Source organism: Agelaius tricolor, unplaced genomic scaffold (assembly GCF_023055355.1).
Source record: "Agelaius tricolor isolate 1412-34295 unplaced genomic scaffold, bAgeTri1.0.p SCAF_1, whole genome shotgun sequence".
Classification (NCBI taxonomy): Eukaryota; Metazoa; Chordata; class Aves; order Passeriformes; family Icteridae; genus Agelaius; species Agelaius tricolor.
Genome location: NW_027269261.1, coordinates 79396369 through 79409939, shown reverse-complemented (window position 1 = coordinate 79409939; position 13571 = coordinate 79396369). Strand labels below are relative to the sequence as shown.

The 13571-nt window shown below is 37.2% G+C and overlaps 1 protein-coding gene across 3 annotated transcripts in view; it reads left to right on the top strand.

Annotated features, from left to right (window-relative positions):
- GREB1 (growth regulating estrogen receptor binding 1) overlaps positions 1-13571 on the top strand; it is an 87581-nt gene that overhangs the window by 62728 nt on the left and 11282 nt on the right. For all 3 annotated transcript variants that reach the window (XM_071440717.1, XM_071440699.1, XM_071440708.1), the window contains exons 22-26: positions 1241-1815; positions 8832-8934; positions 9641-9799; positions 11511-11653; positions 12414-12575. In XM_071440717.1, the coding sequence (XP_071296818.1) occupies positions 1241-1815; positions 8832-8934; positions 9641-9799; positions 11511-11653; positions 12414-12575 (1142 nt within the window). The remainder of the gene's footprint in view (positions 1-1240; positions 1816-8831; positions 8935-9640; positions 9800-11510; positions 11654-12413; positions 12576-13571) is intronic.

Genomic DNA, 13571 nt, shown 5'->3' with positions numbered 1-13571 from the left:
TAGGCTTCTGAAATATAGAAAATAGGATATTTTCTTGCTTGAAAAATTAACATGCCATGGAGTGCTCAAACTAGGTGCTTCCATGTGGTCTGCCCATGGCTCTGTGCCCTCAGTACATCTGTGGTCAAAGGAATATTTTTATTTCACTTTTTTTCTGTGCCCCTGGATACTGGTATTTTGAGGGATGTCACACTGGTGTTACTTGCAGCCATTCACAGTGCTGGTGACACTTTTGTGTTTGTCGTTAATGGCTATTACTGACTACTTTAGATTAATAGACAGAGGATAGCATTTCTTGAAATCAGGAGAAACTACTGACTTTTATTTGTTCAAAATGTGGGGGTTTTTTGAGAACCAGCATGGTTGTTTTCACCATGAGGGAAATGTGGTTTAATGTATGTTCAGCCTTAGGCACGTATTTCTAATACCTTGTGTAGACTGATTCCACAAGCAGTTCTCTGTCTACTTTAAAGACTGTGACATATTTGCATGCCCTCTTTCACTAAGCGTTAAAGATGCTCAAAACCATTTAACATGTGTTAAACTTTCAAGAAATCTTAATAGTTAAAATATATATAGCATAAAATTATATAGCTTTCAGAAAATCCACAGTTATCTGCAGGGTATATCTACATCACATATTCCCAGCCAACATTCATGAGTTCAGTATGTCCTCTGAGCTGACCCAAAGCTCTGTGAATGCACTAATGCATTATGTAGCACCAGGTGCTTGAGGGCTGCCAGGTTTTATTAGATCAGCCTAAGTGCTGGAGTGACCCAGACATGGGTGTCAGAGCAGAGCTGACTCAGAGGACTGTTTTTAGATGTCAGTCTGAGTAGACATTTCTGTAGTGTGGTAGGGTAATAGCCTGGAAGTACTTATTTCCTTCAATGCATTTATTTAAACAATGGTTTTAGTAATTTTGTATTTGTCTCGAATGATTAAAGTATCTGGTGAGCACCTTCAGCAAGAAGTGTATGAGGGAAATAGAGGACAGAGCAATCACTGACATCTTTCCTATGCACTTCAGGACTTTAAAAGCCACTTTCTGCATTGAAACAAGTACTACAAACTAGTCCCATTATGGCTTCCTGTACGAGGAAGGTCAAAGCAAGAAGAGGAGCAATGTTTGCTGGACAATGTATCAAGAGGATTATTTGTTGTGTTTTGTTTAACTGTGGCATTGACTAGAGGAGATAGTTGCACTGTGTTAAAATACAATTTCTCTTTTAATTACAGCATTCTGCACTGAGTCATCCCCTCCCCAAGCCCTAAGTAACAGCACTGAAGAAACTACAAATAACTATGAAAGGCAGAAGCAGAAAGTAGACAAGGGGGCACAAACAACAATCAGCAAACACTTGCCACCAGTAACTGAACAGCTGGATATGAAACAAAACATAAAAAGTACCCAAGTCTCCACCACCTCATCATCCTCCCCACCTTTCTCCTCCTCTTCTTCCTCCTCTGCACCTACTCATAACTCCTTCATCCTACAGACATCTCAATGCTCCATGACCAAAGCATCTAAACAGCCTCCCATAGTTTTCCTGCCCAAACTGGTTTATGACATTATTACTTCTACAGACAGCAGTGGACTTCCCAAATCCTCTTCCCTCTTGCCTTACCATTCTGTTATGTGGGCAAGTTCTTTTCGTCCCCTTATGAGCAAGATGATGACGTGCACGGAGCAGTCCCTGTACTACCGCCAGTGGACGGTTCCCAAGCCAATCCACATGGACTACAACAACAGAAATGAGGGCAGAATGGACACCTTTCACCCAAGGAGACTGCTGCTGAGTGGGCCACCACAGGTGTGTAAAAAGAACAAGGTATTATCACTGATTAATTTAAGTTTATCATCATCTCAGAAAAAAAATTTAGTCCTTATTATTCATACCCAAAGGTGTGGGGTTTTTTTGAAGAGTAAATTATGTGTATTTTATTTCCTAATCCCTTCTAATAAAAAATATCATCCTTTCTTTACTGTTAGCCTGAGTTTCAATACAGAGAAGCTGCAGCAATATTCACTTTGTCAGTCTCTCTCCATTAAAATGTGTTAAAGACAGTTTGCTCAAGAGATAGATTTCATGTGTAATTTCAATTTGTTAAAGTTGCATATGCATTTATGTTTTAAATAAAGATCAAAGATCTTGACAAAGCCACTTTCTTAAGATCAATGTGAAAGCAGCTGAGTTTGTAATTAAATTATTTTGTTTCCTTTTGACAGCAGACAGAAATAGAAGCTGTTGTAAATAATACATGCAAGAAGGCCAGTTCAAAGTAACAGAGCCATATTTAAAAGATGAATGGCTGACCCAGGAGATTTTTTACATTACTTTGAAAATATATATGAAAATTGATCTAGTTCTAAGAAGTTAATTCTCGTGTAAATTCTCCAGGAATGTTTAGCACTCATCTCTGAGCAAGGTATCTCCTAGTTAAGTGCACATATTACAGGCTAAAGGTAGAATTGTGTCTCATGTTTTACTGCAATATGAAGCAACAAGATAGGAAGAGGCACTGTGCCTGCTGAGAGCAGATATATTTCCTGTCAACCTCACAAGTCAAACAGGATAAATGCAAACCAAGACAAAGGTGTTTCCAGTTACTGTAACATCAACCCAAAGAATTAATCCAAAGACAATTACTGAATTAGATTGTCACATGATCCACTCTTCTATGCCCATCCATGGCAAAAAGCAACTGCATATTGCTATCTGTTACATTATTGTTTTCCATTGTGTTCCTAAATATACAGGGCAGAGGGAGCATAAATGAACTCTTCATATTGGGAATTCCCACAGATGTTACTCTGAGTCACAAAGGATTCCAGAAACCGAGGATCAGTTTTTCACTGTCCATTCCTTTGATCTAAATAGTTTGTGTTTGCCAAATATTGAGGTGTTATGTGATCAAGAAACTGAATTTCATACTCAGCTGCAGCATAAAAATGAATACAATGTGGAGAGAGATGTGCATTTTCATCCCAAAAAAACCCCCCTAAATGACAGGCTGTAACAAAAGGACAGGCTCTAACTTCTGTTAGAATTTTATATTGCGTTCACATCAAACCCCATAAAGATATGATTCTGAAAGCCATCCTAAACATTCAGATTAACCAATAAGAAATTTTTTCTTTGGTATTTGAGTCCCAAATGTAAATTGTGGATCTCAGAAGAGTCATTCAGAGACTTCTAACAGCATACTACACATGGTGAGAAGGTTTTGATAGTTCACACACCTGATATTTGCAATTTAACTGACTGTTATCAAACAGATAGCTTGTTTATTTTTCAGCCCACTTTTCGCTATCAAATCTCTCTGGTTTTTTTTCCAAGTATGGAATAGGCCTCTTGTTCACCCTCTGTACAGCTGTGAATTTCAGCCTTGGTAACAATTCTTTTATTTGAAACTCCATCTCTTTTTCAGCTGTCTTCACAATGCAGGTTATTTCCTAGTGTTGTATGGGGTCCTACAGTTGGATTAGTTCCTAAAGGATGCTTTTTATATGTTTATTCATTTTATATTCCTCAGTTCTTTCTGAAGAATATACCTGCTTCACACAGAACAAATTCATGCTCATCAAATCAGGAGTACCATATCTTCTTCCTAAATATAAAATTGTAGGCTTATATATTAATTTAATAGAATTTTCTATTTATTATTCCATGGAAATCTCTTAATTTATTTCTATCTTCATGGAAAAACCCAGCAACTTTTTCTACCTTTACTATTTTAACCTCCCAAAGTACTTAAAATGCCTGTAAACCAAACAAACAGTTTGGTTTAAAAGTATGTGGGTTAATTTAAGGTATAACAGTGCAGAGTTTCTTGAAGGGAATAGTAGCAATAAAATATGCAATAATTACAATTGCCCTTGTCTTTTGAAAAGAAATAATTTTCCTTCCTGAAGTAGGTTTTATTTTTTTTTTTTGATAATATTAACATTTCACATGGACTTAATACTTACTGCATCAAGAGGTATAGGCAGAAATCAAAACAATTATTAGACAGCTCATATCTAAATGTTGATAACATCTCAGCCAAAGTGTAATATTGACAGAGTAGTATCTTCCCAAAAATTAGTAATTACTTGTTTTCTTTATCAGGCAGTGATTCCTTTACTAAAATTTAAATCAGGAAGCAATTTTCTGATTAAAATGAAAAATGCTAAATCAACAGAGCAAGAAAACATTAGAGAATCAAAATGACAATTCTCACTGTCAGGGAAATTAGTAACAAAATATGCTCATCCTTCTCTCACAGAGATATTTTACCCTATGTGCTGGTCAAGATATTTTGCTGGGAGACTTGATGCATTTTTACAAGGACAGTTATGTACATTAGAAGGCAATAAATGTCTTATTTTTACAATAGGCTTTAGGAAATGCAGTAAAAACTGGATAGGTATGGACTAATTTATCTGTAATTAGCTCACATGATCAAAGTGAAGCCATTGGTTAGTGAGTAAAATTTAATATACATCACCATGAGCAATACGTATTGTATCTACGGCTCAACATCTGTTCCCTGGTACCCCCACGCAAATGCCGATATGGAATTCTAAATTCCCTCAAGTATTTTTTCTTCAGAACATTCATCTTAAAGTTCCCCAAACTGCAAATCAGGGTTTCATATGTTCAGTTTTTTAACTGGATTTTACAATTTAGAACTGGCATTTTCCTGAAGTGTGGAAGCTGCTGGTGAGCACAGCTCACTCCTGTGGCACCACATCCAGGGAATGGAGCAAGCATGTCTTAAGACACTTCCTGAAGAAGAAAACTGCTGCCCATTTTATTACTCTATTAAAAAATCATTACAATGAGTGTATACACCATTCAGCTTATATAAGAAAAATATTAGGGAAATATTTAGTATATCTATTATTAGCTGTATTTTAGAAGAATGTAGCATGTGGAAACATGGAGAAGAGCCATCAACATTTGACCAACTGTCTGTGGATCATGTTTTCTGCAATCATCATTGCAGAATGTTTTCTGCAGCATGTTTTCTGCAAATCATCATTGATTCACAGGCCTCAGTTTGAAAACCACTGTCATGGTATGTGAAGAACTGTCTTACCTGGAAATTAGAATAGAAAAGTCTTATGGAATTATTTCCCCTTTCGCCATATTTCTCCAAATATGAGGCCTGAAATCAGATGATGCTTTATACCAACATGTAAGAATAATAAAATACTTCTAGTGGTCCTGGTGTCCAGCATCTGGAACAAGTTAAAAAAGGAAGCTCATTACTGTTGCATGTTCTACAACAGCACTTTTGAATGTCATTCCCTGGATGCTTGGAGGGACACATGCAGTTTATCTCACTGGAATGCTCTCTCTCAGATTCTTGGTTGGTTTGCACCCTATGCTTGATATCTATGGCAAGCAGAGTTCAGTGGTCAAAATCTTTGGATAGTTTTCCCCTTCTCTTTGGTAATATATGTCTTTGATAGAAAAACTAGACCTTCATATATATGTCAAATTTTCTTCAGGAAAAAAATTGAATTCATATTCCTTCCTCTTCCTTATGGATGAAGAACTTCAGAGTAAGCATATTCTTAGTATTTTAAGGGCTAAATAATCCATGACATTAAGGATGAGAATAGAAACAAACCCCCTAAATCTCATCAGGCCCCAAATTCCCTAGTTATCATCAGTTTTCAAAAGATTTGAGATTTTAATTTCTTAGTCTTCTGGGATTTTCTTCTTCCAAGTCTGATTCTTCAGACGTCTGTCTTCCAAAGTCAGATAGACAGGAACAAATTGAGTAATACTTCCATTATTTGGAAATATTGCCCCCCAAATGCCTTATCTTACAAAGCACTGAGCACTGCCACATGTTTGAGGAACCTTTTTTCTGGAAAGCAGAGCAGTTTGTCATAGTGGCCCCTCTCATGTACATTTTGTTTCAGAAATTGTAAAAATACACCCCAGTTCTAGGTTCCTTCAGTCTTTTAAGCTGTTCACAACTTTGTATTCAGAGCAAGGACAGCATATAGGGAAAAACACCTTGCTCAGAGTACTTCCTTACCAACTGTTGTCATTATTAATATATCATGCTTAGCCCAGAGTCACCAGTTGGGATCAGCACAGCATTGTGCTTGACTTCCCTAAAGCCATGTAAAGCTGCAGACCAATCAGGTATCCATGTTAAATTTTCTTTTCAGATCTCCTGTTTATTGCAGTTAGGAGATAGGGGATGGGCAAGATCCCCTTATGCAGAGCATTATGCTTCAAAGGTGTGCATACCCTGCTTGCAGGATCTCTTTGTAGCTACTTACAGTGCACAAACTCTTGGAAAAAGGGGTAGTGACAGATGGGGCAAGATGGGGAGATGCAGATGTAGAAGTTGCGGTTTCCGATTCTTATTCAGTTTATTTTCAGATTTTATTTTCAAACAAAGAAAAATTCTCTGTGCTATTCCATTTTGCCTGGAGATGGTACACATATAAAACAGTACAATTAATTTTAGAGGTGCATTTAGCTATCTGGGGATGTTACAAGTTCACTTGTTCAAGATTCTTCCCTTCTGGAGTAAATGCTGATTATAAATGAGAAGTCATTCATTTCTCATTTTCTTTTTGAAAATCTTCTCAAAGTGAAAAAGGTGTTCTCTCTTTCACCAGTTCATTTCTTGAGCAGTAAATGCAGGCTAATGTGCTAGTGAATGGAGTCCAAATATGAATGCTGCATGTGCTCAGCCCAATCTCTGGCAGGGAAACATTCTAATAACATGGAGATATTCCTGAAAGTTCCCAACAGCTTTTTACATACAGCATTGCTCATATCTAGCAGTTCATAAAACTCAGAGTACTGAATTGGAAACTTTTAATGTGACAGATAGAGAATGGGTAAGATCTAATGCACGCAGTGGCCTAAGGGCATGCATTAGATTAGTGGTGTAGCACTTGCCATCCTGTGGTTCCCACCATTTTTGACTCATGACCCTACAGTTTGTGTACACTTGAGCCTGGTGACTGATGCTTTTCATCCCAGCACCATGCAGCAGTAGCCTCACCACTCCCACACACATTCTGAAATACATGAGTTGGATAGAATAAAATTTTAATGCATACCAAAAAGAAAAAGTAAGGCTTTCAACATGTTGTTCTGTTGACAATTCTAAGTATATACTTCAAACAGATTAAGAATTAATTTTTCTATAGATATCTAATATCAAGGAGACAGCTGTGCTTTTGATAAATGATCTCTTGTTTGAAATTTGGAAACTGTTAATATATCAGGCTACCCTGTGTTTAATGAAAAGATGATTAGAGGCACTTTAAAAGAGTATGTTCATAAGAGAATAAAAAGGTAATCTCAGACATGAGGAAAACAAATGAAAGTATTTTCTTTGTTTGCCTCAGATGTGGGAAAATAAGATGGTTTTGTTTTAGCTCCTCAATGAGTAGCCATTGTTTATAAGTTTAGAACCTTGTTCCAGGGTCAGAGGAAAAAATTCTTATCAGTTTCAATGGAGTTTACATAAAAAACCAAACTAGGAGTTAGAAACATCTGGTCCATGGGCTGACTATAGTCCATGCTGTCATTTCCTCTACTCGAAGTTACTCTTTTTTCTGTGTTACTCCAGTATGACAGAGTTGTGTGCTGATATTTGATTCTCAACAGAGAACAGGGATAATGAGACCCTTATCCACCCTTTGCAAGCAACTGTTCAAACTGCAGTCTGATATGAGAAACAGATAATGAGCTTTGACCAAAACAAACGTCTCTTCCTTCGAATGTAAAGCCTCCCTTCCTCAAGTATTGAGAGAAAATGAAAATTTTTCTTGTCATAGATGGAAAACAGTAACTTAAGTACTCTGTTTAGCAATTCCAACACCCTATGCTTCTGACATGTCCTAGCAGTAATGAAAGTGAAGCTGGGTGTTCAATTCAGTAGTAACATAGACCTAATCCAAAATCTGATGCCACTTTGTGAAATCAGACAGTTGCTGTCCAATGCGTTGTAACATATCTATGTGTTAACCTCCCCTGTACAGCCCACACACACACAAAATATCATGATTTTTAAAGGGGCCTGCTTGGATATGGCCTTATTTACTTGATGTTATCATCAGCAAACTACCTGTGAAAGACAGAACAACCCACTGAGTAAATCACTGGCTGTGGCTTAAACCTTCCAGCAATACTCTTGATGTAGCGAAGGGAAAATTTATACACTGTGTTGATGGGGTGAAAAAGAAAGGAGAAAGTTGTATTTTAAGATAATTTTTAAATGGACTTTTAAAGGGTAATTTTAAAAGATTGGAAGGGAAATATTGTATTTTCAGCATGAGAACAGGAGATTGTTTTACATACCATGTCCTTCAGGAGTGGAAGTGGCCAGCAGGAGCTCTCCCAGGGGTGTGTTGCCACTTTTACTCCTCAGGAGAGTGACTGAATTCAGTAGCAGGCAGTGTACTGGTGAATCATATGGAAATGAAAGGCTTGGGATAATTCTCTAGTTATCTTGTAATTCGAGGGTTCTTTGTACATTTTATGAGCCTCTGTGATTTTTAAATGTTCATTGCCTGTGTAGAACCTACAACATCAGGAGAGAAAATTCTTGTCTCTGGGCCTGTAATTAGACCTGTGATATAAAATATGTTTTCCAGCTAGGCTCCTGCACAGAGAGAATAAAACTGTTGAACATTATGCTTTTCATTTATGCCAAGGAATATACAAATAACAAAGATATCCAAGTCCTGAATATTAACATTCAGTTTCACCACAGCTACAATTTCCAGATATGTGGAAAACTAATATGATGAAAAGCAAAATTTTACACTTTTTTCTTTTCCTAATTTGTATGTTTACAGATAGGGAAAACGGGTGCCTACCTGCAGTTCCTCAGTATTTTGTCCCGAATGCTGATTAGACTGACAGAAGTGGATGTTTATGATGAGGAAGAAATCAACATCAGTAAGTTCCTGGTATAAAAATATTCTGGAGACAATAGAAAATTGTTATGCTAAATTGAAATATAGTTGTCTGTATATTCTATGCCTATTCTATCCTATTCACCTTTGCAATTGCTTTACATTATATAAATACTGTAAGAAAAATTTTCTGTGATCTTCAACTTATTCTTAAGAATATTTTATTATTTTATTCATTGTTTAGAATTTAAGCAAAGATCCCTTTGTGGAAAGGGATCGACAGCATTTATGTATATTAAATGATATCCAGCCATTGGTCTTCAGTGTAGAATTGGAATTAACTTCTGTGGTAAAGCATATAAAAGGAATCATTGAAATTTTGCCAGATTTATACCCTGAGGAGCAATGTCATATTTTCTTATTACACAAGATTACCCGAGGGAAGGAAGTTTCTGCTCTCTAATATCTAATTTTAGTCCAAACTTGCTTTATTTACAGTGTATTACTGCTCTGTGTTCCCAGATGTATTTCTGTCAGACAGGACATGAAGATAATTTTTAAAAGGTAGAGTTGCATTGAGGTGCAAGGTTCATTTGTGCAAAAGTTTACCTCTTGGTGCATAATGATATTGTGCCATCAGACTAATGAAATAAAAAATGAAGCAGGAATAATAGGTACAGCAAAAATATCTGTAGCAATATAAAGAGCTTTAAAAAATTCTGAATTCTTATTTTTCAATACTATCATAGACATAAAAGAAGAATCTGATCAATACTACCATCAGCCTGGAGATGTGTGGCCAGATTTGGAGACATTTAAGAAGATGCCTTTTGACTACACCATCCATGACCCAAAATATGAAGATGCAAGTCTGATTTGTTCAAAGCTTCAGACTATAGACAGTGAAGGTTAGAATTTTTAAAATCTGATTGGTACACATCTATGTATTTATTTGTATTTAATGTGAGAATCCTGTTAAACTTTTAAGCAGAGTTAAAATATCAGAATTGCTTTTGATTAAGTAATAGTGAAAACAGATTTCAAGTTTTCCAGATGAAGTACCAGAGTATGACCCATATAAATTACTTAAGAAATATTATATGGATAGCCTTTCATTAAAAAAGCTCTAATTCCTCAATAAGTTTGTGCATTTGAATGACTTTATAAAGTAGCATTGTCCTGCTCTATAGCAATGCAATGATTTATGTGCATAAAGTTAGCTTTGTATTTAAAAGTATCTATAGGTTTATTTTTTAGGTTTTAGGTTAGGTTTGGAAAGCATGAGATGAACATGCTCAGACCTAGATTCCTGGAGTATTGGTGTGTGAATTAGTGCTCTGAATTAGCCAGCTGGACATACAGAGGCCCGTGGGAGTGGGTGGCAGGGAGAAAACCCTGCGGTTCAGAAAGGCCTTGGCAGGCTGGAGAAGTGGAGCCTCAGGAACAGGACCCTGTTGAACAGTTCATCCAATGTGCCCCTTGCACTTGGGATAGAATAACTTTATTCAGCTGTACAAGTTTGGGGCCAGCTCTAGAGACAGCAGCTTTGATAAAGGTGACTTGATGGTGCTGGTTGACAACAATTAAACATGAGTCACCAGTTCTCCACTGGGTCAATGGCTTACTAATAACCTAGCAACAGGTCAAGGGAAGTGATTATTCTTCTGTGATGGCAACTCTAAGGCCATATCTGGGTATTCTGTCAAGTTTTTGGCTTCCCAATATGAGAAAGACGTTGACATCGAGAAGTGAGGCCAGTAAGCAGCCACTAAGATATGGAGAAAATTGGAGTGAATTGGGTTTGTTTCATCTAGGGATGTCCAGCAGGTGCATCTGAATGCTGTCTTTGATTTCCTAATGGGAATTTATAGAAAAAAACTACTATAGATACACAGCATAAGGACAAGAGACAACAGACACAAGTTGCAATATGGGAAATTACAATTAGATTGTATGAAAAATATTTGCAGAATAAAAAGTAGTCAAACTATGGAGCAGGTTGCCCAGAGAGATTATGAAAGCTTCACTCTTGGTGATTTTTGAAACTTAACATGACAAGGAAAAGCTTTGAGCAGCCTGATCTGATGCTAAAAATCTGAGTGGAAGATTAAATAACAAAGTCCTTTTCAGCAGAAAATATACCTCATCTTCCCTCAGTCTCTCACAAAGAGGATCTTTTGAAAAATATGGATATACATGAAGGATCAACATCACTAAATTGCCAAATTAATTTCACATAATCCCCTGTGATGTCTGTCACAGAATGGCAAATGTCATAAGGTTCTTTATTACTATTCATTGCTTTTGTAAACATTCTACCAATAATAGCAACAATGAAAATTTTAATGATCAGGCATTGCTTACATCTCAGCCTTATGTGACATCTGTAGTGAATTACCATAATCAAGAATTTCTAGATAATTCCTTGAAGTTCTTTTTGCTGTAGTAGTAATTTATAAAATATACTGTGCTCAGAATGAAATTCATGGTTTGTTTTGTACATGTTTTATATTGCCATTTTCCTAGAAGCTGCTTTCGGTGACAGAAACAGTCTGTCACAAGAGAATACATTCTATCCTTGAATATATGTTACATTTAATTTGTTTCTCTTCTTAATAGACAGATCAATGAGCAGGAGACAGGAAGATATGTACACATGCCGTCAAACAACCAGGATGAGATTGTCCAAGTATGCGGCGTACAACACCTACCATCACTGTGAGCAGTGTCATCAGTACATGGGGTTCAATCCCAGGTACCAGGTAAAGATGTCCAGGTGTTACTCTGCAGGTCAGAAGCTGAAGCACTCACAACCCAAACACAGTTTGTGTACATTCACTGTATTTTGATTGGCTTAGAAGCTGTGTGTGTGTACACATACAGCTGATTTACAGATTTTGTATTTCTTGAGGTTTGCCTGCCTTGGCTAGGCTGCAGTTTGGGGAGCTCAGAGGACCGACCCTTGTGTCATTTATGCTAGTTTATTCAGTGCTGTGATCTGCATGTGTACTTCCAGTTAAAACTACTTTCCCAGTAAGATTTCCACTGGGCTTTGTTTAAGTGGAAAAGTTTGCACCTAAGTGACTGCAACAGGTGCTATTTCTGATACAGGAGTAGTCCAGCACAGAGTAGTAAATGTGTGGTATACAACTCACTTTTACTCAGAATAACCCTCTAATTTCTTGCCTGTTTTAATGTGAGGAAGAAAGTGTCAGCAATGCAAATACTGTTTTTATGTGCCAGTATTACTGAAAGCCAGGAGGGGCCTGTAAGTATTGGTGCCATCTGCAAGATGAAACTGAAACAACAGTTTCAAAAGAGGGAACACTTTAATCTGTATTTTTTTAGTGTAAGCTCTAGACTAGGGATTATTGCTTAACACTTATGAATAATGAAGCTAAATCTAATGTCATACAGTAAGTGACTGTAATCTCTTCAGCAATGTTGTAAATGTATATAAACTACACTGAGACCTTGTGGTTTGACTTTAACTGGAATTATCATATTTTTCCTCATCCTTAGATTTATGAGTCGACTCTGCATGCATTTGCCTTTTCCTATTCTATGCTGGGAGAAGAAATACAGCTGCATTTTATCATTCCAAAATCAAAGGAGCATCATTTTGTCTTTAGCCAACCAGGAAGACAGCTGGAAAGTATGAGGCTGCCGCTAGTCACAGATAAGGTAGCTGGATTATTTTTATTTGTATTTATGGCCATATATGGGAGAGAGACACCACCAATTTCAAAATTTGTTGAATTAGTATTCTCTATACTACTATTGCTACTGTCAAGAGACAATGAAGATGTCCTTATGCTAAGCTTGTATTTTCTCCCAGAAAGGGATATGTGAAAAAAAATTTTGAGACACCAAAAAGCTCTATCCTTTGGTCATAGTCCAGGTTGATCCTTTGGTATAAACAGTCTTATCTGTGACAAAAGGTCTTTGGTTATGGGTTTAAGATGTTAAAGTGAGAATAGTTTCTGCAAAGAAACTCAAAGATATTATTTCATTTATTATACCATTAGTACGAGGAAGCATTTTTTTTTCTGTAGAGAAAAAGCAGTGGAATATCCTGTTTTATGCTGCATAAATGCTTAGTTACTTTAATGCAAAAATAATGCTTTCAAAGAATCTTAGTCATGGTTTCAAGACTGTATAAAGAATTACATTTCATGCTTGTAGAAAGGTATCTATTTGACAGGCTCTAACCACAGAATCACAGAATAAATGAGTTGGAAGGGACCCACAAGGATCATTGAGCCCAACTGCTGGCCGTGCACTGCACCATCCCCAGGAGCCACACCCTGTGCCTGAGAGCACTGTCCAAACACTTCTTGAGCTCTGTCAGGCTGGTGCTGTGACCACTTCCCTGGGGAGCCTGTTTCAGTGCCTAAACCACCCCTGACACAACTTGAGACCATTTACTCAGGTCCTGTCCCTGCCCACCACAGAGAAGAGATCAGTGCCTGTCCCTCTTCTTCCCCTCATGAGGAAGTTGTAACTGCAGTGAGGTTTCCTCTCAGTTTCCTCCAGGCTGAACAGAAAAAGTTACCTCTGCTACTCCTCACACGCCTTCCCCTAATGGCTCTTCACCACCTTTGCTGCCCTCCTTTGGACACTCTCTAATAGTCTAATGTTTTTCTTATATTGTGGTGTCCAAAACTGCACAGAATACTC